A 27,276-nucleotide genomic window follows, 5' to 3' on the forward strand; every position below is an offset into this window, starting at 1 on the left:
TATAAAGCTGGGAGGAAGGTGATGAGTGTTGCTGGCAGGAACATAATGCTCTGCTATTCCAGCTACAATCACCCTGAAAGCAATAATTTCTTAACTTAAAATTGGTGCTGCAAAATACTGTTAATTGCTATAGATGTGTGAGAATAGGACAGATTTTAGCTATCAAGATACTGATGCTTGGCTGAATGCAGGGAAGGTTTTGTTCTGGGACTGGGGTCTAAATTCAGGTGACTAGAGAGCAAATATATGAAAGCAAAATTGGCTGGTGTAAACAGATGTGGTATAAAAACATGGAAGTGGACATCTATGCTCAATGATATCTGTGTTCACTGATGCTTGTGCTAATACTAGTAGTTATGCAATAGGCAACTTGTACAACCATAGCACTGCTCCTCTATGTTACTTAGATTCTCATTTATAAAACAAAGTTAAAAACCTTACCCTAAAATTGATGGCAAAGGGCCACTCAAGTACTTCTGTGAAAACTGCTTTCTTAAAGGAATATGTAGTTGAAGACTGGACTGGCGATCCCACAGTCCCCTCCTGCAGCTCAGTGCTTCAGAGTTACATAAGCGAAGTCTGCAAACAGCATTGTTTTATTACAAATGCTGAAACAGCTGCAACAGTTCATACTCACTCCCCTGCTTCAGGCCAAGTGGCAATAAAGAGGGGATCATCCTCACCTCGGCAAGAGATGAGCGTGACTCTGGAGCAACTAGTGACTCGCTGGCCATGCTGCAGCTAGATGAAATCATCTCTTCTCCTTGCCCCATTGCTTTCCCTGAACGAACATTTCCAGCTTCAAGCTAGCGTGGGATCCATCTCATCAGCTGAGTGCCAGCCCTGGGTGGGGAGGAAGGGGCCCCTCTCATGCTGAAAGGGTGATCTAAGGGCAGGAAAACCAAACGGTGCCCTGTGGTTGCTGATGTGGCTCCACTGAAAGCAGAAATGGGTGGGAGTTAGCCCAGATGCAGCTGTCTGCAGAGCACATGCCTGAAGTTAGCTGAGGCACCCTAGACATTAATAAAAGCTGTAAGGAAGATTGCCCTCATCCCTCCCCTTTAAATCTTGCCCACCTGGCAAAACAAAATGGAGCAAGCAGTTGGATATTCACCCCAATAGGTAGGCTATCTCTAAAGTAGGTACCTGGCAAACATGCCACCCTTTTTACTTAAGACCCTCCAAAATAGAAGCTGAACAGAAGAGGCTGCCTTTGTACACCACTGCATTTCTCGACCTGATGTCTGGAACTTACTATAACTGAAGGACTTTTCTGTTAAGTTCAAATGCACACAAATTACAGAGCCCAAGTGGATGTCTTCACAGCGATTTCAGTAGGAGCTGGACAAGAACCCAAAGCTACAGGAAATTTTCAAGTTAACAGGAGCAAATTACTTCAATTTAAGAGTTAGCATGAGGCTTTCAATAACATATATATATATATAAAAAAGTAATGTTAAAAAAAAATATATATAAGCCAGGTAAGTGGAAGTGGTTAAGCTGCAAAGTAAATGATACTATTTTCGTAACATATGAAAAGTCCTTGGTTATTTTACTCACCAAAATGAAAGTATTGTTCACATTCTACAATAAGGAAGGACATAATCACAGCTATGAGGAAAATAAAACCCACTTACATGTCATTACTGCCTGTGTCCACTGACATGGAGATTTCCTCTAAGGAACAGATCCTGCACCTGGACTCTAGCAGAAGTGTTAAGGGAAGCCCAGCAAAGCACCAAATCTGCTCCTTTGTTTCTGGACTTGAAGTTATGATTAGCTTTGTTACTACTTCTTTTCAGGGCAAGCATTTTCAAAAAGTCCCCTTGGTTTTCACTCAAATTCCTTTTTCTATATGGTTTTATTTAAGAAGAATAGCAGTTACAAAATACATCTCTCAGCTCTATTGATGCAATTATGAAACACATTTATTCTTATAATGACATGAGAAACCAGTACCTGTAAATTCTTCAGCTAGACATACTCAATTCCTATGCAGTAAGCATTGAGGTTTGTCAGATGACCAATGGTAACTATCCTGAAAATTTGTGTCTTGATATTACAGCATTACTACAGTTAAATATTCCTCTTAAGTCTAGCCCTATTTTCCTTTGGTGGGCATTCTGAGCAACTTAAATTTTAAAAAATAAAATTACCTTTATGTCATGCAGTTTCAACACCATTGCTAATAAGCTGTACTCAAAATCTACAGTAAGTAGGTGAAGCTCCCATAGTGGCAAAAAATGCCATTATCTTCCTTTGAAGCAGAACCTTTACTGATTTTACACACTGATTTTCTGAAGAACTCTGGATGCTTCATATTACTACTCAGCGAGGGATGGACAACTTCTTCCTTGGAGACTCAGGTTTAATGGCCATCCCTCATCTCATTCCTCCATGATGAACAGGAAGATAATTGCATCTTCAGCTTTTTTTTTTTTTTAATTATTATTTTCAGGCCCTGTAGAAAATTTGGAGAGAGTTTTCTGATTTGACGCACTTGCTAGAACTTGGGGGCTGTGTTGCCATTCCCTACGACAGCTTACTAGCCTATATGCGTTGGGAGCTTAAAGGGCCTTACTTATCAGTGCCATCAGTGTCAGGGTGGAACCTAGAGGGGGGAAAAAAGAATAAGAAAGTCACAGAAGATCTGTAAGATTCCTCAGGATTCGCAGCTCAGAACTGCCTGCTTCATTACAGCTGAGACAAGGAACAAACTGACACTGCTGAAAGAAAGACTTAGGTGATTCAGCCCTCTTCCAAGTCCCGGAAAAAGAAACCGCCGTGCCTATCAGCAGTTTGGCAGGCTTTTCTCTACAACCTAAGACAAAATGTGTAGAAGTTACCCACTGCAGATGCCAAGAAACTGACTGCTGCACTGGGCAGTTTTCAAAACAGAAGACTCCCAATCTTTAACTGGCAGGTCTGTCTCACCTCCGTAAAACAGACACGACACTGGTATGCCAGTCAGAACACACTACAAACATGCTTTCACTATTCAGGGTAAGTGAAATAGTAATGGAAAACAAATGGAAAAAAATTTAAAATCTATGTTATGTTGAGACTATTAGCTAATATTAACATGTTATTCTTAAAACATGTGCTGAATTCTGCAAACCTGTGTTAGTGAACCCCTGTGCTCTGGGGCCTCCCAGCTCCAACAGAAATTTTGGAGGTATAATGGTCAACACAGAGATCAAATTGTAGCACGTACACCATCATTTTTAACCTGAGTGTCCCTTAAGAGTCCTCACATAGCTATGAAGACAGTTCATTCATCAAAGGAGGAGACAAGCAGACCTGTCTTCAAATAAGGTCAAGAAATGATGTTTTCACAAATTATTTTATTTAGACTGAGAGTGAAATGTAATTTTTTTGTAAACTCTAAGATTTATGAAAAGCTTAAGAAGAACTAAAAACAAAAGCAAAAAGACACTACAAGGTGAACAGACCATAACTTTATTGGAGATATACTCAGCTACAATTATTACAAAAAACTATTAAAGGTAATTGTGATCCATAAGGTGCAGATTGCAAACTTCTGCAGCATGATTACAGTATGAATGAATTACATTTTATGTCCCTTAAAGACAGCTGCAGCATGTGATGGTAAATATTTTATTGTCCATCAAATTATATTTGTTATTCTTTCTACTTGATTTTAACCATCTTTTCAGTCAAACTATTTACAATAAAAATGCCTGCAATTTCCAATTCTTGTTCACAAACATTCTTCTCTCCAACTTGCTGCTGCAGTAAATTCTGAGTGCATCTACAAAGCAATTAAAGTAGTCTGTGGTTGCCATTCAAATAAGAGGGAAAAACCCAAGGACTGTATTGGATAAAATTTGTTTTTAAGAAATGCAGTTAGCTTTGACAGAATTTTAACTGCTAGTGGAGTATACTACAATGACCTCTAGATATTTGCTAACATTATTCAGATTGAGATACAGTTGATACTTAGGTTACATTTCATGGTCATGAACTGTAGTGTTTTAAGTTTTAAACCTAATATGAAAGTAAAGAAATTAACTTCTTGAAAATTAGAGCAACTGGAAAGGGATCAATGTCAGTAATTAAGTATCAAAATCCCAAATCCTTCTCGCTTCACTCATGTAATAAATACAGGAATTTCCATTAGAATGTTTTTGTAGGGAACCCCACTCAAAACATACAAACCCAGAGTACTGTCAGACAGAGGCAAGTGTAGTAGTATCACAGCAGACCACACTGCTATTTGTCATTTTTGGATTGCATGTGCTGTCGTGACTGGGATACAAAGATTTCACTTTCTATAGAGATAAATGCATGTAGCATAGTTATGTCATACACGGTAACATAAACCTCACATTTTCCAGTTTATGGTTCTATAGTTGCTTACAAGGAGGAAAACCCAAACTCTGCAACATACATATAAGCACAAGATCTTCAGGTATGTAAGAGAATGCAGTTCCATTGACTGAAATGATACTACATCAATTTGCACTAGCTGAGGATCTGGCACCTCCTCCCTGGGCCACCACTATATTCCTCCCCAGCATGGAAACTGTTTCTTGTCCAAATTCTGTACTCTGCAGTCACAACATACTATTGTGTAATGAGATTTAAAAATAGTAGGCTTTTTTTCTGTACAGACTTTAGGAGCATCAAGCTGAACAAACACTTCAGAAGTTACTACTGGGCACTCAATATTCAGACTGAGCAGATTTAGTTGAGGTTGACCAAATTACCAGGGGCCATCTTCTCGCAAAAACTACATTATACACATAATATGTTCGTTTGGTTCAGAGATAATTACTGGAGTGTCAGAGGTCATTCTAATTTTAATTACTTCACATAACAGTAAAATGATGTAGTAGAAAAAAATAATAGCTTTAAAATACAATCAGGAGTTGTTACACATCTTTGTTGTATTTTTCCACATACAGTAAAAATGCCACAGACATTACAAATGACCTATTTAAGTTGTGCAAGTAAATGATACATTGCAGGCATTAATAATTATCTTTTTCAAATTCAGTAAATCAGAACAGCAGCAAGGCCAAACCACATTTTTCCTCTCTGTTAAGCATTTTTTCCTTGAAATGAGGTAAAGCATGGTACCAAGTGCAATGCTTATTTGTGCTACATGAACAGAACAGCGCAAAAAAAGCCATAAAAATAAAAACGCAGCATAGTTAGGAGGACTGTTTAAAGTACAGTATAACAGGACTTAGATAAAAAAAACAAGGTTCATGCCAACTAACCCCCACACTATTTATGATGAGCCTGTGTGGTTGTTTTTGAAGATGGGTTGCAACAGTCCGCTTACACTTGTGCTTATAGCATGTCAAGTGATTTCTATCCCAACCTTCAAATGATCAGATTTAGGTCTTTAATAGCATACACTGTCCAATATCAAAATAATATCAACTGTAGGGTAAAACACACAGATGTATAACATGGAAACTAATATGAATTTTCTATCTCAAAGGATAAAAAAATATTTCAATGAGGTCACACTGGAAAAAATTACGGCATTTAAAACGCATTTAAAAACGCATCAGCAGCAGAAACTACTTAATAGTCAGCCACTACACATTTCAGATTTCCAATTCATAGGCTTTATCTAGTAACAAAGTGACCATTAAACTATTCTGAAACACAGAGCAAGTTCAGTTAATTTTCTTCTCATTAAAACTCTGTAGCACTTTACTGCTAACAATTACCTGAAACCCCTGAGAATCTATTAGTACGAAATTTTAGGCATTCAAAGACTAACTTAAATTTTAGTTTTTCATAATGCAGTTAAAACTACTTAAGAGATCCTAGATGTTCTGATTTTATCTGCTGACTGGTGTCTTGTCAGAAACACAGAATTGTTAATATTAATGATCATATATTTTATCTAAAAAACTTCAGTCCTACCACAAAGAAAGAGCTATAGCTTAAATTGGTGACTTTTTTTTTTTAATAGTTAACTCAAAGCAATTTACCTTTGAAAATTTAGACTGCATGTTTTTACTGTTCCATCTCATTTACATTTGCTTTATACACATCAAGGCTAGCAGGTCTTATACCTCTCCGTTACATTTTCATGGCTGAAGTACCAAGCAAATGCTAGAATTTTTTAGAAGCTAGTATTTTTGTTCTGACTACTATAACAATGTTGCTTTTAAATACAAGAATGGTTCTTTTTGCAGAATGAAAAATGACTGATACTGAAAATATATGAACTTTTGAAAACTGTATTTCAGAAAAGCTTAATGTCTATCCCTTGTCACTAAGGCATTTATTTTATTTTGTGTTAAGAAAGCAAGAGCTGACAGTTTTTGTTTTGTTTTAGTGTGCATTTGTGAGGAAAGGAATAGGGTTTAAAAGCAGGAAATACAGTATTTATTTGTAATTTAATACATAAGACACAGCATCAAGTTCAAACTATTGTGCTGGAAAACGTTAAAACACCTTGCTCTGCTTTCTCAAACTTCAAGCATAATTAACAGGGCAAAATTGCAGCAAACCTCTACTGATATTGGTGGGAATACGAGACCCACAGCTTTTTTAAAAGGTAAATTAAGAGGTATTATAGTTACAGTGCAAAAAATTAAAATTTCAAGCATAATATATAAACATAGCACCAAAACAGAAAAAAACAATGCATGCAAAAAAAGAAGGAAAAGAAAAGAAAAAAAAAGAACTGAGGTATTTAAGTGAAGAGTGCCTACAAAAATCTAATTAAAGAAGTATAGGCAAAGCCTAAAAAATAAAAGTATGATTTTCCCCCCCACCCCCAGTAGACCAAAACACCAATGAGCTAGTTTCTCTAAATTAAGGACCTAAATCACAGATGTATCAAAAGTACGGCAGTTATATTTCAAACATCAACTTTCATGTTATTTAACAGCACAGCTTTGGTAGGTGAAATATGCATGCAACTCTGAAAAGTACAGTAAGAAATTTACGTGGAAATATCTCTAAGTGTAAAGGTGCTCTGTTTGTTAAATACGTAACCAATTGACTATAAAATCTGCAGCATATTTTAGGTGTGATATGTCTAAGGTTATTTTGTTAGAGTGACAGTTTGCACTGTGCAATTATTCATTACTGTTTCCAGTATTTGAACTATCTAGCTTGCAGGTTTGTGTAAAATTGGAATTTTAGCCAAAGACCATATTTTGTTTATGGTATAAAAAAAACTGTAGACTAACCACCTCCTCAGAATTGTTAAAAATAACCTAATTACATATATATGAATACAATTTCTATTATAATCCTGTAATAAGTCACAGCTATAGTAATGAGTTGTACTGTAAATATAGAGCTGTATCATTGTAAAATGCATAACAAAATGAAGGGAATGTAAAACAGTTTGTTCCAAAAAAGATCAAAAATGAAAGATTATTAATGAGGGTTTATTTATTTTTAAGGCAAGAACCTTTTTTTATGCAAGACTGTGTGGCATAAGGAAACTGAAGTTTCATTCTACCAGTATGCCAGCCATTTCAATTAAAATCTGTCCCTAACAAATAAGTGCAATAATGATTGGGAATGCCATCTTAATGTAAAAAGATGACATGGAGAGGGGAAAAATAAAAAAAAAAAAAAAAAAGAAAAAAAGGAGAATACTGGCACACTTATTCTTTCTTATACCCAATCATCCAGTACAGTTTATCAACTGCTTTATGACTGGCACTAGTGCACAGATTGAAGAATTTCAAGATTACTATATATAAATCTAGCAACTGCATTAGGCATAAGCTCCCTGGCCTTCTAACACTAAGCAAAGCTGTACTGACAATAAAAGTAAACCAAAAGACCTGACAACAATTATTCCGAACACTTGCTAAATGTCATCATTAAAGCACTCTCGTGATTAAACAAAGCAGAAGTGAGGAAAGAAGACAAGATTGTGTTTGCGCAAAAAACTATAACTACAATTAGTTCCAAAATTTTATACATGTTAAATGTTATCTATTCTGTTATCAAACAAACTTTAAATTCTGTCTTCCAATTTGTTCCTCTCAACATCCACATTTTTAAAAATTTGCTTTATTTGTATGTGTTTTTTTCCCCCATTTTATTTATTTTTAAGAGGAGTCTCAGCTGTTTGGGACCTGAGGTTGATTTGCTTTGAGGCTTCGTAGTGCTCTTCTCGCAGCTGCAGATTTGGCAATCCTGTAGCTTCTGCCAACACCTTTAAACTTTCCCTTTCCTACAACTTCCACTGTTACTCTGACCTTTCCATCGTAAGTTCTTTCTGCAGGACTGCAAAAATATACACAAGAATTACTTACTGCCTAGGCAAGTTAATATGAAATAAAACACCTACATTCTCTTTTCTACAGAATTTAAAGCAGTATAGTTAAACAGAAATAATTACTTTTCTCAGAAAGTTATGCAAGGAAAAAATTAAAATCAGTGAGCACAATCATCATGATAGCTGCTTGGTGCAAAATAAAAAGTAATTAATAACATTTAAAAATCCTCAGTAGTTTATGAAGCACAGTTTAAAAATATATTATGGCAGCACATACCAAAGGAAGAGTATTCTTACCTAAATTTGGCTGTCTCTGGCTCCATCTCCAGCAGCTCTCGCACTGGGGAACGGGGCACATTAGCAGAAAATTTTTCTATTTGGGAGAAACAAAAATTAGCTTTTTTCTCTTCATAGCAGATGGCACTTTATTATTATTTTTTTTCTGAAAGCTGACAATACCTATTAATGGCCTCATCATTGGATAGTACACTTGCCAAACCATTTCCAAGGACATTCCACTATCCATATAAATGGCACCAGCAAGGGACTCAAATATATCCCCCATGGCCTTTGGTACTTCAATGTCTTCCTCTTTTTCTTCATCTTCTTCAGATCTTCTGAGCTGTTTGCAATTAAAAAAGCCGGGGGGGGGGGAGAGAAGGGGCGGAGAAAGAAAGAAACAATTGCTTCTTTTAAAATAAAGCAAAGATCTTCAGAAATGTAACTCTCTTACATCCTCTCCTGAGCTGCTTCCTTTAAGTTTTCCATTGACAACTTTCCACAGCGAAATTGTTCTTTTATTCCCCAATGAAACCAATGCTGGATATATCATTTTTCAAATGTGAAAAAAAAATCCTAAACACCATTTTGTACAGAGACCTTATATGCTTTGTGAATTCCTTCTGTATTAATTCTGTAGGATTTCACCATGGGTCTGTTTTTCCCAATAAGAAACAGACTTGCCTCTATCAGTTAATACTAGAAAGCCACTCACAACAAAGGAAGAGTTCATATATTAAACATCTCCTAGGAGGAGACTTTAAAATCTGTAAATCCCATCTCTGGATGAAAGTCGGATGTACCTTTCCTTACCTCATTTACCTCAGAAGACAAGCATAAAACAAGCACTAGTAAAATAAGCCATTAATAACTGATAATCAGCAATATCAGACCGAGCTAACAGGCACACTTTGGTATTATTTAAATGTAGCAGGCAGTGTTTCCTTCTATGCTATTAATTTAGGACAACAGTCTACTCTCATTATTAAAACTAAATTTTCAGTATGTCTTAAAGGTCTTAATCTAATACTTTTTAAAAAATACCTCAAATATATAATATACATTCACCTAAGTCAAAATAAAGTAACCCGAAAACAAAGTTTTTGACCGTTACTCTCCTCTGCCTAAAGGGAAGTAAGTTTCTGTCAGTCTTTTTCCCCAGCAGCTACCCTCTCACTCCATTTGGCCTCTATTTGGGGTTTAAAACCCAATTCAGTCCTCTTAAGAGTCACCATAATACTTCATAAACTAGTCCCACACAATATTTCTACCTAAAATAAATCAAACAAGAAGTCAGACCTGATGTATACACACTCCAAATGGGAATTTTGATGTTAAAAAACAAATTCAACTGTTTTGAATAGCGTATTTCATACAAGTGCAAACTGAAGCACTTTTGAGTTATACTGAAATAACAGAAGGAGAAAGAAACTAAGAGCTATAAGGCAAGGGACAACAGATGTTTCAGAAGTGAGATTTGAAAAAAGAAAAGCAGATGACGTGGAGACACACATGGAAACCAGTCTAGCTGGCATGAACTGCAGAAACAAAGACTCTTGCATTAACTCTGATGAAATAAGAGTTTCAGTAATTCAGTGCCAGACCAAGATAGGGAGCAGGCGTAGGGAGAGTGAAACAAGAATTTTATTTGAAACAGCTATCACACAATTTGGTTACAGCTTTGGTGGAAGTTTGCAGGCAATCTTTCTGCACACTAGCAAAAGCTGAACAAAGCTAAAAATCACCACTATGAGCTCTTAAAAGTTTTTAGCCTTTTCACTCATAACGTGAAGAAAACAAGACAGATAAACCAGAGTTTGATCCTCTGATGTAAAATGATTTATATTATCTAAATTTCAGTGGCAAATTTCTTAGTCAATGTTTTCTGAATCTTCCCATAAAACATATGGATTTCACTCTGCAACAGAGTGCAAGGGCTGTAAACACATAACTGAAGTATTTTAATTCCCAAATTTTTAAATTGTGTATCAGAAAGAAGAACTTACTAAAGACAAAGATAACATTTATTTGGTGCTAGAGTATCCTCATAGTATTTTCTAAGAGATTGGTCATCTTCCAGAAGACAAACTATTAGGGATATCTACTGGATAAAAAAACTTTTAAAGAAAGGATAATGAGAAAGTCTCTCTCTTCCAGGATCCTGATTAGAACTTGACTCAAAAGGTCCCTGCTCTCATACATTTTTCTGAGCAGCTTCTCTAAATCAATTAGTTTTAGTACATTCTCCAGCAAATAGATGTTCATTATCATTAGCCTTCCTGCATGGCACAGGTATGATCTGTGTTTGCACATCTTCAGTTAAAGTATTTTTCAAGTGGCTTATTTGAAAGATGCATATAATGTTTCCCTATCAGATATAAAGCCTTTAGGAGCATGTCAAACACACTTGAGTACAGTGCAATAACACATGATCCAGCAGAAATCATCAGAAGGAAAACAGTGGAAATCTTTGTCGGTGTGCTACATTAAATAATACCAGCACTGTGCCAAGGTAGTACTGTTCATAGTGCATGGATATCCTTTCCTGAGTCAGCATTATGTGACTCAGTAACTCTTCATCACAGTTTTATGGTATAGTAGTGTTTCCAATCAGGCAGTGAAGCTGTTTCCCTCTCCACACACACCATGAAAACCAGCGATTAAAATAAAGTGTCACAGAAAAATCTGGAGGAAAACTGCCTTCCGTTTAATTATTTTCTGAATGTTGTTACTGACTTATACTTTCTGAAGGCTTTATTTTACTTTGCATATTGCATGCTTTGTTATCGGGAGCTTGCTTCTTTAGTTGCGGTGCGCATAAAACTAAAACATTATAAAAATGTGCATCACACTAAGAAATCCAGTGACATCCTTCAAATCAGATACTGAACACATTTCTTCTACTTCCACTAACCTCAGAATCCATTCCTTGCATTTCATTCTTTTCCATTTGAAACTGCACAAAGTCATCAATAACATGAAACAGTTCAGGAGAGACAGCTTTGAAGTACTTGTGGTAGTCATACTTTACAGCTAATGATGCAAAAATGGTATTATTGACTAGAGCAGATCGTAGGTCAGTAAGAACTCCTGGAGAGTGTTGCCGTGGGTCTTCATAAAGGTGCTTGGTTATGAGGTAGTCCAAAATTGCATCTCCCAGGAATTCTAAGCGCTGGTAACAATCTTAAAGCGTTGGAAATAAAAGAATGTATAACACCACAATTAAGTTTAACACACACATTCTTTCCAGGCCTTTCTGGATAAGAGGTTTGGTACACTGCCATGTAAATTCCACAAACTAACCAATGCTTAGAGAAGACAATCTGTTTTTTAAAACAGGTATCTTTGTGTTTAAAGAGATTGTTACTGACTTAAAAAAAAGTCAGAAAGAGCAGAAGTTATATCTAATAATAAACCCACTTTTGAACCAAATGGTAATTTGTCAGGTCAGCAAAACACTTGTTTATAATCATGCTTTTACTCAGGATCTTCACATTGTGCTGAGAAACATCAAAATAGTAAAATCAAGAGATTCCACCAGCACACTGATCTGAAAACAACAATTAAATCTCAAAAAAGTGAATAAAGTGTATTAAAAGCAGGGGAAACATACGATCTGAGATTTTTCATCTCATCTGCACACATTTAGATTTCTCAAAAAGCACTGACAAAAGATTCCCAGTCAGAATGGGTCTTTTAAACTGCAAACTAAAATTGCCAAGCCTTTACCACTTAGAAAATTGACAAGACATGGGAATGGAAAGCTATGGCAGACTATTTTTAGAATATAAACAAAAGCAAAAAAACCCTCTTGAAGGCAAGCAGGGATACGTGGGTAGAGAAGAAAGACAAAATTACTGCAAAAGTAACATGGGAGTGAAATGCCTACTACTAAGTTTCTTTTATAGCAGCTGAAGCTAAGATGCCAGATCTCAACTGCTAGCTACTCTTCAGAAGTTACAGGTAACAGCAATTCATAGTTGTTTGTCCTAGTAAATAGAAACAGCATCAAAAGTTTCTGCTACCAACAACGTAATTTCATCTAGACACTATGCTTCAAGGTTTCTGTTTGCTAGTATATATATAAAAGGAATCATCTACTATGTTTAGTGAAATATTCATAAAAAGTAAATATATATGTGGATAATATTACCTAGAATGAAAAACCAACAGAGTGTGTTTCGGTGTTCTGTCAGAACTGTTTCTCAATGTACTAACATTTCAGAATGACTTATTTCTTTAATTAAAGTAGAGCCTTCTTACTCCTTGGAATAAGGAACCAATTCACTATGGGGAAAAATTCAGACTGCTGACTGTATAGGAATTTGCCATTCACTTTAAATAGGGTTAGAACTTTACCATGGTTTGGTTTTAATTGTGTATTATCATAGGAAAATATTTCAAGTTTCAGAATGAATATTAATTAGTATAAGCAAAAGTAATTCAAGATTACAGAAATACAAATTTGTACTGCTGTAAAAGCTTTGATAGATTGTGTACAGAAACATTAAGTAGTTAACCTGAAATGAATATTTAGTCTGATTTAGTCAACTGCTTCAAACTTTGACTTTAAATATTTACACAATAAAATGCCTAGACTTAAATTAAGCCTTCCAATTCACAACTTCAAAAGGAAGTCTCCATACTTTGCTATCCTATACACAATTCAGCTAACAAAAGCTGTATGCTCTACTTTTAATCTTCAGAAGCACAGGAAAAGGGTATATTCTTGGGACTACAATACTGGACAAATTTGCTAAATACACTTGCAAAATACAATCACTACTTCTAGATGTACACTGCAACTTTCCAGAGTTCTACAAGAACTTATTCCAGCTAAATGAGAATCTCATGTCAGTCATACACAACTAGCGATACAACATCAAAGATCAAAAATGCTGCTCTTTGCCAAAATTTGGTTAGGCTTCGGTAAATCTTCTATCCGTGTCAAGTCAAAATATGAATAATTATAGAGATACAGCTTCAACAAGTGTACATCCCCTCTAATCAAGGGGCAAGATACTATTTTCCAAGAGTTTGTATTCAGAAACTATTGATTTCTTAAAGTGTATGTGATGTCTAAAAAAAAAGACTATGTATGGGAACACAACGTATACTGCTTCTCTTGCATTTACAATACAGGAAAAACCCCTAGTTTCTTTAAGACAACTTACCAGTAATGGTATTATAATGGTACGAGGCATGAGTAAATGCCTGAAGAAGATAAGCCTTGTTCTTAAAACTGTAGTTTATTTTCTTCTCAAAGTTTTCAAAACCAGAAATAAGGTGATTTAGGGTTTTTTCAGCATCTGGGTGATCAAACATACACCTTGGTGGAATCTTCAAACAGCCATACTCCAGGTCTTTATACAGGGAAGGCTCTGAATTAGCTACAGAAGCAGAAACAGAGTTTGGTGAAAGGTTCTTCTGCTCACTGTTACAATTCTCTCTGGCAGCACACAAAGTGCCTTCCCAATCAGTCTTTTTAATTACAGGGAGCACCTTCAGCCCCAGTGAACACAGGAAAAGCTGAGCAGCTCTTTCACCACAGCTGGTCAGATAGCAGCCCAACAGGGCTTCCACACAGTCTGCAATGCTTTTGTCAGCAATACACTGCTCTGTATGCAAGTCATATGAGATAGACTGTTTTCCTGCATCAACACCACAGTTTTCTTCTGATGGATTCCAGAAGCCCACTACAAAATCATCCTCTTCAACAGCTTTGCTAGGATCCAGATAGCACATAGCATCCCAAGAGCTATAGTCAAAATCATCAAAATCTGATGAAAACGGAACATTACCCAGGGATGACTTTTTGGGTGCTTTCCATTCATAGTTTGAATCAGTGGTTGAAAAGTGTGAGAGAGAAATTTTCTTCACAAAAGCCCCTGATCCCATTAACATATTATCAATGAATTTGATATGCTCCTGATCATACTCCAGAAAATCATCTTCAAAGTCTGCTTCTTCCTTGGGTAACCTCCACATTAGGTCTTCATCCTCTTCATCATCATCATAATCATCAAGTTTACCATTAGCCAACAAGTTCTCCTTTGTCTGTGAAAGAATGCAGAAAATACAGTACTTTAAGAGGGAAATGAGAAACTTTTATGACAGAATGGTCAGAAGAGTAGGATTTGCATAGTGTCTGCTAATAATAAGACTGTTTTTTAAATGTTCCTAACTATATTGTCTGATCAGATGTACAATACAACCTCAATTGGTACTAGCATTCTAAGACTCGAATAATTTTCTTGCAATACAAACTCTTTATTACTAACCTATAATAGCACATGTTCTGCGTATAACACATGCTGCATTTCATAGGAATTCATGCTTCTATTTGAATGTGATGCACATACAATTAACTTTAAATCCACCAAACATTACACTGGCACACCAAAGTAAACAAAAGAAAGAACTCTAAACTAACAAATTTAGAGAAGTACAAGAAACAGTTTTAGATGCATCCTTCTTTTTATCTGCCAAGTAAGGCTATTACAACTATTGAATCAATGAAATTTTGAAGATTCTTTCTACATCCTTCTATGGCAAACACTAAGGGACTTGCAGGGTTTACTATAGTCACAATCACCTCAGTTTCAGGACACACAAATGGAGAAACAACTATAGACTTCTTTACCCTAATTCTTCAATAATCATCACTCAAAGCAGCAAAATACTTTCATCTGTGCTCTCAAAACAGTTAGCTGCAAATTAATCCAGTCTATTTGGCAAAATAGTAGAAAGTAAGTTTAGTGAATCAATACAGCCTGTCTAAAAATGGAAAAGCAGACCAAATGGCACACTTCTGTAATACATGTTTTTGTTGTTTGTTTTTAAACCGAATATTAACATATACATGAAGCAGGATAATAACTCAGTGCAAAGGCAACTTGTATTAAACCTATCCTTTAAACAAATACATTTTTTTAAAAGTTTATATTTCAGGCTATATTTACAGCCTTAACAAATTAAACGGTTAAAATTGTCACCAGTTTTCTAATACTTACATACATACCCACAACAGCAAAACTAATGATGTCTCATGTCTTTTCCCTGCTCATATTGAGCAAATAGTTACGGACTGATGTAAATTATAAATTAAACACAGATATGCCCAAGCTATACATTGCTATGGCCCCAATCCAGGAAAGCACTTAAACATATTAGCTAAATGCACAAGTAGTCTTCCCAACATCAAAAGGACTATTCAGAGGCTCAAGCCCAGCATCACTGATATCAGCAGGAATTCTGCCATTGAATTTGATAGGAGCAAGATCAAATTCAAAGTGCTTTTCTGGATTGGGTCCTGAAAGCCAACACCATTTTGAATCAAGTAAAACAGCCTCTATCCACCCTCAATCTATGTATGTCATACTGTGGATCTCAGATCGCCTTATCTTGCCAATCTGTGAACCACATGCTACCACTGGGAACCTCTCCCTTTGGGCCAAATACACAACTCCCTAGAGGTGTACATGGGTGGCAGCTGTAAGGTGCACTAGGCAGCACTTGAAACCATCTAAGGATCAAACACATCACCATGTTCCTCAGCAGGATGGAGCAGGGTTAGTCAGGTTCAGTAATGAAATAAAAAGAAATAAAAAAAGCAGCTACAGAAATTCACAGTTTAGACAATTTGCCAAAAGAGTCTGTGCTGCTGTAATTACCCATCTCACATATACACAGCAGGAGTTTCTGTAACTTTAACTGATTAGAAAGAGATAGCAGAATTTGATTTGAAATAGTTATATTCGACATTAAAAGCAGTATAATGCTCAAAATAAGACTAATTTAATCAGTCCCAGCTAAAACTAATGCTGATTTTTTTCTTGTTACACAACACCTGTCATAATCTGTCACTGAAATAAAAATACACTCTCTGAATGAGACATGTCTATATGGATGATGCAAAACACATTTTTGTGTCTGTTTTTGCAAAGATTTAACAAACAATCTTTACAAACAATTTGTAAAATTTCATTTTTACAACAATTTCATCCACAAGTTTCTTAAAGAAAATTAATTTTAGTTAGCAGGGCAGCTAGATGAACTACCCTAACTTGTCTGCATATCATTTTTTGTGTAAAAAAAAAATAAAATTCTAAGTGATAAGAATGAACAGTAGGTAAAGGAGCCAGAAAGCAATTCTGGTAGTTGATTTTTTTCATCATTAGACAACATTTCAAAAATAAATCAACAAAGAACCCCAGAAGAAAGAACCTCTCTTAAAGAATACCTGATTTTGAATAAGTTATGGCCACTTAGAAGCTGATGATAAATACATGTAAGTGCTTTTTTCATGGTTTTTTGGAAATCAGGTATTGGATCAAATGAACAAAGGAAGACTATTCCCCTTAATAAAGCTTGATAACACAAAAAATACCAACATTTGACTAGAATGTTTTAGTAGTAATTTGTCATAATGATACGAGATTTCTAGCCCCATTTCACCAGCCCATGGATGAGTGAAATTTACAGCTGAAAGCAAAATATCTCCTTGGCATGAAAAACCCACTTAGTAGCATCACTGCCTGCATTTGGTCTGAAACTGTGTGTTTTATTTTCAAATAAACAGTGACTAGCAAAGGAGAAGAGGCCACTGAGAAGTTATGAAGAACTGAAATCTTGTTAAAACCAATGATTAGCTCCTGTCCCAAACGTGCTATCTTATTTTTAGAAAGGTATAGCAGTAAGTCTCTTTGAAAGGAAATCTTGGCACAGTACAGAACCACAATAATCAGGTTGTTTTATTCTGCAATAAACATTTATTTGCACAGAACATCTAACAGTCCTCTCATATGCCCTCTGGTGGTTCCACAACCCAAGTGTGGTCAGAATTGGGAGAAAAGAAAAAAATCCTTCCACCTCCTTCCCCAACCTCCACACCAGTCTCAAACACTTAAAGATTACATTACTGACTGCTGTGATCAGTGATCTTTCTTATACATGCACTACTACTCTCAACATACAACGAGTTTAGTCAGAAGAATAATCTGACTCATTCCTCGCTCAGATTTGTCATTCTGAAGCTTTTAGTGATAAGACAGTGAGGAGGATGTCTAAACCAGCATTGTATTTTGGATGAGAGGTAGCTCTCCATGGTGTAGCTGTTAGCTCCTAAGAGCAACCAATACTGAACATTGTCTCAAGCCAGCTCTAATCTTCATTCTGTCCCAGCCCTGTGAAAAACAGCAACTCCCTTTTCATATATAAGGCTGAACTCATTATATATTAAAAATGTCTTCTGCCTATACATATTACAGCAAAACCAATAATGATAATTCCATTTAAAGTTTCCAGCAAAAATTTCAGAAAAAACTCCTGAGAGCACTCTTAACTACAAGCAAAAAAGCTGTTCTTCTCTGCTTTTCCATTAATATATACACTCATTATTAGATGATGTTCCATAAATTTCCTTACTTCTGGTTCTATTCAGGATCAGTTTTCCTCTCTTTTTCCCTGTTATAGGGAAGTTTTAGAAAGGAATCAAAGATACAAATTTACCTATTTTTGCTGAAAACATAGCAAAATACCCAGGGAGCTGAAGGCTGGGGTCAGAGAATACAGACACGTGAATAATTATTCCTCAACATAAATTCTTACCATTTCATCTTTCTCCCACTTATCAGTGTTACTCTTGTCCTGGTTTACTATGTATCCAGGAGGAAGCCAGTTCACAGGGGGATCAAAAATTGATACCACCATACGACTAGGCAGTCCTTTCTTTTTTCCAAGGCGATACAAGTTACAGTTGCTGACCTTAAAGAAAAACATTCTGGTAAACCTCTGGACATACATTTACATAGAAAGAAGTTAAAATGAAAAAGGAGCAAAATAATTTTACATGTCAAGCCAGATCTTGTACCATTATGCATTTTCTCTGGTTCTCAAGGAGTTCAGCTTTCACAGAATCATCTAGGTTGGAAAAGACCTTGAAAATCATCCAGTCCAAGCATTAACCTAACACTGACAGTTCCCAACTACACCGTATCCTTAAGCGCTAAGTCGACTCTAGTCTTAAACCCCTCCAGGGATGGGGACTCCACCACTGCCCTGGGCAGCCCATTCCAACACCCAACAACCCCTTCTGGAAAGAAATGCTTTTTAATATCCAGTCTAAACCTTCCCTGACACAACTTGAGGACATACCCTCTTGTCCTATTGCTTGTTACTTGGTTAAAGAGACTCATCCCCAGCTCTCTGCACCCTCTTTTCAGGGAGCTGTAGAGGGCGATGAGGTCTCCCCTCAGCCTCCTCTTCTCCAGACTGAACACCCCCAGTTCCCTCAGCCGCTCCCCGTACGACCTGTGCTCCAGACCCTGCACCAGCTGCGTTGCCCTTCTCTGGACACGCTCGAGTCATTCAATGTCCTTTTTGTAGTGAGGGGCCCAAAACTGAACACAGGAATCGAGGTGCAGCCTCACCAGTGTTGAGTATAGGGGTAAGATCCCTTCCCTGTCCCTGCTGGCCACGCTATTGCTGACACAAGCCAGGATGCCATTGGCCTGCTTGGCCACCTGGGCTCACTGCTGGCTCCTGTTCAGCCGGCTGTCAATCAACCCCCCCAGGTCCCTCTCTGACTGGCAGCTCTCCAGCTACTCCTCCCTAAGCCTGCAGCGCTGCTGGGGGTTGTTGTGGCCCAAGGGCAGCCCCCGGCATTTGGCCTTACTGAAACTCATACAGTTGGCCTTAGCCCACTGATCCAGACATTAATGTGCCCTCTGTGACCCTCCCAACCTTTGAGCAGATCAACAAACACTCCTGCCCATCTTGGTGTCATCTGCAAACTTACTGAAGGTGCTCTCGATCCCCTCATCTAGATCATTGATAAAGATATTAAACAGGAGTGGCCCCAAAACCAAGCCCTGGGAGACATCACTTTCTTCCTATAGTACAAGCAAATTTAAAAAATTTTTGGCTTGGTTTTAGTTTTTGTTTGGTTGGTTTGGTTTTTTTTCTAAGGCCAAGCATATTAGGGGTGACAATTTCACTTAAAGATATCTGATAGATTGAATTCTCTTTGCAAAACAAAATTATTGCTAATTTCCAAGCAACAGTAAATATAACCTGTAAAACTGTTATTAATAATCAACATTCTGACTAGATTTGGAATGAAAAATGACTGCTATATTGGTAGATTGACCCAGATCTTGTCAGCAGAAAGTGTTAAAACAATTCCATATAAGAAAACCTTATTAACTCACAATCCAGATGTTATTTTGTTAGCCTCTACAATTTTTTTAAATACTTGGAAGGGAAAAAAGCAGTCACATACACACTTCAACTATCAACTTCTGATTTTCATTTCTCATTTTAAACACACTTTCTGTGTTTGTTTTTAAAGTCTAGAAATTTGAACTTGAATATTCAATCACTTCGTTTACTTGAACTGTGCCATTTATTTAGCCCTCCTTGTTTTCCATGATTAAACTACCCAATCATTTAATTCTCAGTGATGCATCTTATTAGAGGTAGACAATCACATCCTCAGCATTGAATTCAAATTATCACATTATATGGGAAAAAAAAACAAAGAAAACAAACTTTCACATGATTGATTATTCCAGAATTTAAAAACAGCAGCAGTAAACTGAAGACTCTGCTCCCTACTGTTTAAATTTACTTTAAAATCTTTTCAAAAGTTTTGAAGCAACAGTTCTGTAAGAATCTTTGTTGTTTCATTTCTAGTGTTCCTGTAAGGTCATGCTAAAAGTTTTCAAGGAAAGTAACTTATTGAGGGGAAAAAAGGAAAGATCAAATAAAGCTACTACCTAAGGCTCTGTGCTGCTACATCAATCCTTCATTCAAGCACTCCTGTTAAGAAGTTTCTACTCAATACAGTTCTAGCGATCAGTCCACCAAACATTCTTATTAACCCAAAATTCTTAGTTCTATTCAGTCCTGTCCTTTCTTAGGCTGGTACTCAGCTGGTTTAGATTTAAAATGAACTGTAGAAAACAGTTATGGCAACATTAATCCTGTAGTCCCATATTCTTATTCCTAACATGCATGCTACCCAATGTATAATCAGTAAAGCTGTGGAATAATATCAACCTGTTGCCACTCAATCTTCTAGAAAAAAAATTATATATATATATATATATGGGTTGTTACAGCATGACTTTTACATAGTATCACTGACTGTTAGTACTTACTTTTTTGCTTCTCATATATGACAGCCGTCCCTCATGAGCATCAGGGTAAGTGCAAAACAAGTATGTAGTGATGGCATGCTTTAAAAATGAATCACCAAGCATTTCTAGCCGCTCCAGATTAAATCCATCACTAGCATTTGAAAGAGTCAAAGCTTGAAGAATAAGACCAGGATTAGGACCAAGAGTTTTTGAGGAGTACCCACTGGAAGGGTTGTTTCCAGAATCTGCTCTGTCTTTTGAAAGATTAATAGCTTTTGAAGTACTGGTGGTCACTGCCATTTTGGGGCATCCATCTGAGGTAGATCTGTTAGCATTTCCATCAAGGTATTTATTACTCAGTAGAGTACATTCATTGCTGGGCTTGGGCTGGTTCTCACTGTTGTATAAATTCTGAATGGGATATGAGGTAGTTGGTTGTACAGGTATTTCCTGCCTGCAGTAATTCAGCTGATTTCCTTGGCAAAAGTCTCTGTTAACTAAATCACAATTGCCATTGGCAAGATTTTTATTATAAGAAACACCATTAATTGCTGCAAGTTCTGCCGAGACATCAATTTGGAGTTTACTGGGTGACTCATTGAGCAGTGTTCTGTAACTCACAGACATTTGGTCATGGTTTTCTGCAGAAGAGGTTCTATTAGCACCTTGATGTGCAGCATTTTCAGGGACTACAATTGTGCTGTGCTTACAGTAATTTTCGTTCTCTACTAAAGAGGAGTTAGGAATAGAGATGAAGGATTTGCTGTCAATAGACTTTTTCCATCCGAAGTCCAAGTTAGGATATCTGTAAAGATACATGCTAATTTTGTTAATTATCACAAGGCAACTCTACATGCACATACATGTTTGAAAAAAAGTCATGTTCTTCTGAAAAGAACAGTGACTGCAGCATCTAACTTCACCATTCACAAATCTTTTAAAACTATGTTTAACTGAAAACTGACCAGTTAAACAAAAGGGTATCAGTTTTAAATTCATGCACTAATGACTAATTTTCCATCTTGTTTTCTAATGAAGTCAGATATCATATTGAAAAATACATTGAAAAAATACATGCCTGAAATCTGCAGGAAGTGATTTAACCCCTACACCAGCATCAGTGGCTGTTTGAGCTCTTAGTTCCTCTGCTGTCAAAAGGCAGTGCAGGCGGTAAAGTATGCTGGGGAGGCAAACTGCTTTTCTCCACAATGATGCTGGAATAGGATGTATAGCACAGAGCTCTGGAACCAGTATCTGGGGAGAGGAGTGGGGAAGAAAAGAGTTTTACCTGGAAGGGCAGCCATCAGATCACTTTCAAGAGAGGGACAACTTCAATTAGATAGTTCTATTTTACCTGCTTATTCTGCAGACTTTCCCACTTTGCTTTCCTCTTCTCAGCGCTGCTTAGTGGAAGTGCTTTCCCCTTCTGATTCAAATGGCGAGGAGTCAAAAGATTAAGTCTAAAAACCATGTGAAAATACTTTAACGTAAGTACATAATTAATGAATAGAACTTACTAGTCTAAACTTTCTGAAGCGATGACCTATTCTTAGTATTCAACCTCAAAACATTGTCAAGTGACACTTCTGGAAAAAAATGGACTCAACTTACAGTTGTTATAAATTAAGTTCCCCTCAAAAAAAAAAAACCAGTTAATTATGTTGGAAAACACAACCCCTCATATTTAGCTCGTAATTCTTTTTTTTTTTTAAAAAAAGACAAAATGCACTTTATTGTCAAACTGTAAACATTGGACACAAATATGACTGTTGTTACCTTGAAGATGTGTGGTCCACATCCAGCAGTGGCTGGTTGAGATTGGTAAGGTCAAGATTATACTTTGTTTTATAATACTCAGCAAAAGTTTCATATTCAGGGGAAGGGAATTTACTGAGTGGAGTAAGATCAGTGTACACATCAGCTACATAGAATCGATGAGGCTGATCAAAATTTCGATACCTAAAAAATAACAAATATTTTGGCATATGTTATAGCATTAGAGCAAAGCTTCTGCTAAATTCTTCATGTTCTAATGTGGTCAGGTGATAACCTGCTAAATAGCTCCCTTGAGTTTTTGGTTGGTGAGTTTTTTGTTGCAGAAACCATTTGTTTAGCTAACTCAAATACTAAATGAAAAGTGTCCTATAACATAAGGAAGAAGTAAAGTCAATCTATAATATATGTAATTCCCTCTACAGAAACATTTAAATTAAATGCAGGATTTATGTCTTCAATATCTAATACAAAATCAAGCTCTGGACAACAATCTCCAAGAGTAATGCTGCAAATGATAATTTCTTAATTCCAAACATCTAAGAACTAAACTTGACAATTCAGCTTTCTAATGTCTAGTCTCCTATGTGCTACAACCAGTAGAAATGGAATTCTACTGTATACAAAGATTGTACTACCTCACATCTAAGCTGGCACTTTAACCAAATCCTCCTCCAAATGAAGTTAAAATACAAAATGCCAAATATGTACTAAGGTAGATTCACAAGCCTTCCAAGGACAGTGCAGTTCTTGTAAAACAGACAAAATATTAGAAAAATAAAGCCAGAATGCTGTCAACACCTTTATTTTGGCTACTGATGCTCACTGGATACTATGGTGATAAACATGCACAGGAAAATAATAATAAAATCAACATTCAATATTTAGAATTGTAGATGAGCTTATTTTGTACTTTGATCTGCTGCATCTATCATTTTAAGCTTCTACTCAAATATCTAAATAGACATCTCTAAGATCAACACACTATTAAATGACTCTTTTCAGCTTTCTTCCAAAAAGCCAAAAATCAAGAAAATCATATTCCCAGGCTGTCAGAACTTCTTCACTGAAGAACATGCTAGTTAAAGGAGCTTTCAGGAAATCCTTTTTTCTTATCTTATTCACAATCATGACTATTCTGAAAAATTAAAACTGTACCAACACACAGTTACTGTATTATGCTTTCCCTGAGAAGCTTACAACCAAGTAGGATAGAGAAAGACAAGTATGTATTTCCCCCATTTTTCTGTTGACTGAAAACAGAAGTTCTTGACATTCAGAGATTTCTTAGTGTATGAAACCAGGGCAAAAATTTTTTTGGTTTCTCCCAAGCCTGAACATTATCAGATGACAACTAATAATTCTCATAAAAGAGATGTATTCCGCCACCTATCCCAGCCCCACCACAGTCAAAAGAAAAGAGAGGGAAGAGAGCATAATAATACTGGTTTAGTCACTGTGGCCAGATCTTTCAGACAGGCAGAATACCATAACTCCACTGACGCCCAGCCACTGTGCTAACTTGCACCACCTGCAAGCTGCTTCTACAGTGTAAACTCTGATCATGTGAAGCTGTGCTTATACACAGTGATGGTCCGTAACCACATTTTAACACTAGCAGTTTTACCACAGTACTCATCAGCACTGGTAGGAAGACATTTAAAGAAAAATTCTACCACAGATAAGGCCAAAACAAAATACTAATATTTATGTTCCATATACATTCTGCAATTACCATTGTTTACAATATACCAGGTACAAGTACAAGCCAGTCAGTTAATTTTCTTTTTTCACATCATACCAAACATGACATAGGAAATAATTAAGTCTCCACAAAACCTACCTATTCCAACGAACCTTTGCATTATCTAGTAAATAAAGTGATGCAAAATTCTCCTCTAAATACCACTCACTAAAAAGATTCTTTCAACTGGTCTATTTCAATTGTTAATTTTTCCATCTACCAACAACATACCTTCCTTTAGCAGGCCTTTGGTGTGAATAAGCATCAACCAGAGAACATGACTTCCACTCAGTCTTTCAAATTAAAATTGGTTTCAGTGAGCCAGTTCTTTATGAAGTCAATACATTTTATCAGAATACTACGTAAGCGCTGTGGTGACCTCTACTATTCCTAATAAAAGGTAATGAGTCTTGGGAGGTCTAAACACTTAAATCCTACTACATAAGATTAACTGTTGACTAAAAAGTATCTTGAAATTATTTGAGACACCACCAGATATCTTCAGATTAATAGCATACGTTTCTTACAGACAATTCTGTTGCAGATAGTAACATCCCCTTATTAGAAGTGTTTGTATAAGTACAGTGGGCACATACTTAAAGTATGTGTACCGTACTCACCGTGGAATGATAACCGCATCCTGGTAATCTTCTAACTTGAAAATAAAAGGCATTTCTTTTGTATATTGTGTACTGGGAATGCCTGTACGCGCCTCAGATTTCTCGATGTCTTCCATAAACTTAAAGTCAATGTCCAAAGTGCTGGAGTCATCAACTTAAAAAGGAACATGCATAACTCAGTTATTCAGGGGAGAGTTTTCCTGGCCAAATTTTTTCTTGGAAGTTGTAAATTACAAAATTTACTTATTCTGTACACATACTTGATTATTTGAAAAAAATTTTCAAAGGAAACATATATATGATTTTAGACTCTAATGGCATCAGCTGAAACCTACTATAAATCAACTCACATCACCAAGTTAGAACAAATTTGAAATTGTGAAGTAGTAATAAAAATATAACTGACAAATTTTCATACTACCACATGTGGTATTATTACTATAGCTAACATAAATTTAGGAAACTTGAAATTTAACATAAACATTAACAAACATGTTGCTAAAGGAATTCAAGACATTTAAAAAACAAGAGCTCTGTTCTTACCAACATTAAGAGGTAGAACACAATAGGCTGAATCAGCTTCTGTGGGTTTGAACTCTAGTGCAGGTTTCTCAAGACGAAGAATATGTGAAAAAATGTACTGGTGGAGTCGTGTTATCAGCTCAAGCATTTGCAGAGACAGAGTAAAACCAGATTTCTTAAGCTCAATAGATATCGTAACCTCTCCAGAGCGAGTATACACAGGAAAGTGGGGAATCTAAGTAAGAAAAAAACCCAAAAGAAATCAAAAGAGAAAATCCAGAGTAGGATGTCCCTACAGAGTACCGATTAGTTTAGATGCTGAGGTAGTGCTTGCCTGACCCCACAGCAAACTGGATCAGAATTTTTACCTTTGATGACCTTCAACTATAGATGAGATTTTGAAGGCTTAAAGAATGACTGGTTTGGGGTTTTTTTAATAGTTCTCCTTGTGTTTTACAGCTCTTCTCTTTATATAAGATCAAGTGAAAATGGAAGTCTTATGGAAGTCTTTTCCATTATGGAGGAACAAATGTGAAAACCAGCAATAGCCCTGAAAGATTTTCTTCTGTGGACAACAGAAGATATAATTTGAAGAAATCTTCCTTAGCTGAGTCTCATCCACAGAAAATACCTATTAAAAATTTTCAAAGCCAGAAGTGCTAATTTCAGTTAATATGGCCTAGTTTCTCTGTTGCTGCAGATTAGGAGTGCTGAGAGGACTCGTAACCATAGCTTTCATATAGATAAAGTGGTGCTGCAGGCCATCTCTGTAGCTGATACGCCACTCCTATCATACCTCATGCAAAAAAGGAGGAACATTTTGAACTCGCCACTGAAAAATAATAAAAATAAAATTGTAAAACAAAAGTTGGGCAAAAATAGAACAGATTGTTCCATCACTAAAGACAGAAAATGCAGTGGTGACTGGACTGGATGGATAATTATTGTTTATTTCTGGAGGCTACTTGATACAAGCAGCATTTATGGTTATTTCCAAATCTTCAGTCTGGGGGTGGAGAATAAGTGGAAAATGACAGGTTGTAAGGCACGCAGAATAAAGAAAGAAGCAAGATTCCACCTGAGGTATAGGTTTGGCTGTCAATATGCCAAAGCATCTTGTTGTATCCTCAGGAGGATATAGCTTTCGTCTCCTGAAGTTGAGCTCATCAGGTAGAGGAGTTGTTAACACCATTCCTATTACATACAGGTAACATGGCTGATCAGGTTTGGGATAACTATCCCTCAAACATTCTGGAATCTACAAAATAAAAAAACCCAACATTAACATGATAAAAATTCACCTACATTTTTCTTACAACAAGGTTTCACAAGTTTATTTGGAAAGTTATTGCTAAAAACAAGGAATCAAAAAAAAAAATCTGGACTTAAGAAACATTTTATTTCTGAAGCAAAATTGTTTGGTCAGCAGTCTGGCCTGGCAGCCATGAGATCTGCCCAAACACTTACATTAAGGGAGCATGATGCTCCCAGATCTTCTTGTTTGCCAAGAAGCAATTTCCATTACATCCCTAAACCTCCTCTGTATCCACGCTGTGTTATAAATGCAAGTCTAACTGCAGAACACAGACAGCACTTCACCATAAATACAACAGAAGTTTTGAAGCCAATTTCTGTATTTAGGCAGTAACTCTGGAGCACGCTTTATGTCCAAGGTCTTTGGACCTTAACAATAGAAGAGAAAAAAAAAAGGAAAGAAAAAGTGTGCACGCAGAGGAAAAAAAATCTACAGCCCAGTAGTTCAAGTTTCATTTAAGCTTGGCTGAACTTACAGCTTCATTAACACAGACTCTTTTTCCCAAGCAGAACTGTTTAAGTATCAAAAATGTTTTTTTATACACTTGGGACAAACACACAAAACAAAATTCAATACCATGCCCCTTTGCCCAGGCACTACACCATAGAAGCAGCTTGCAGATGTGAATATTCACAACAGCCACAAGA

At 36.4% G+C, this 27,276-nt stretch overlaps 1 protein-coding gene across 3 annotated transcripts in view; it reads right to left on the reverse strand.

Moving 5' to 3' along the window:
- Window positions 1-3,443: 3,443 nt before the first annotated feature.
- DICER1 (dicer 1, ribonuclease III) overlaps window positions 3,444-27,276 on the reverse strand; it is a 68,836-nt gene continuing 45,003 nt past the window's right edge. For all 3 annotated transcript variants that reach the window (XM_074908595.1, XM_074908596.1, XM_074908598.1), the window contains 13 exons: window positions 26,393-26,572; window positions 25,336-25,549; window positions 24,793-24,946; window positions 22,432-22,614; window positions 22,010-22,115; window positions 21,734-21,909; window positions 20,677-21,460; window positions 18,125-18,280; window positions 13,690-14,572; window positions 11,430-11,698; window positions 8,696-8,858; window positions 8,534-8,609; window positions 3,444-8,244 (listed from right to left, as the gene is read on the reverse strand). In XM_074908595.1, coding sequence (XP_074764696.1) covers window positions 8,079-8,244; window positions 8,534-8,609; window positions 8,696-8,858; window positions 11,430-11,698; window positions 13,690-14,572; window positions 18,125-18,280; window positions 20,677-21,460; window positions 21,734-21,909; window positions 22,010-22,115; window positions 22,432-22,614; window positions 24,793-24,946; window positions 25,336-25,549; window positions 26,393-26,572 — 3,510 coding nt within the window. In that variant the 3' untranslated portion in view covers window positions 3,444-8,078. The remainder of the gene's footprint in view (window positions 8,245-8,533; window positions 8,610-8,695; window positions 8,859-11,429; window positions 11,699-13,689; window positions 14,573-18,124; window positions 18,281-20,676; window positions 21,461-21,733; window positions 21,910-22,009; window positions 22,116-22,431; window positions 22,615-24,792; window positions 24,947-25,335; window positions 25,550-26,392; window positions 26,573-27,276) is intronic.

This window comes from Athene noctua, chromosome 6, assembly GCF_965140245.1.
Source record: "Athene noctua chromosome 6, bAthNoc1.hap1.1, whole genome shotgun sequence".
NCBI classification, from domain to species: Eukaryota; Metazoa; Chordata; class Aves; order Strigiformes; family Strigidae; genus Athene; species Athene noctua.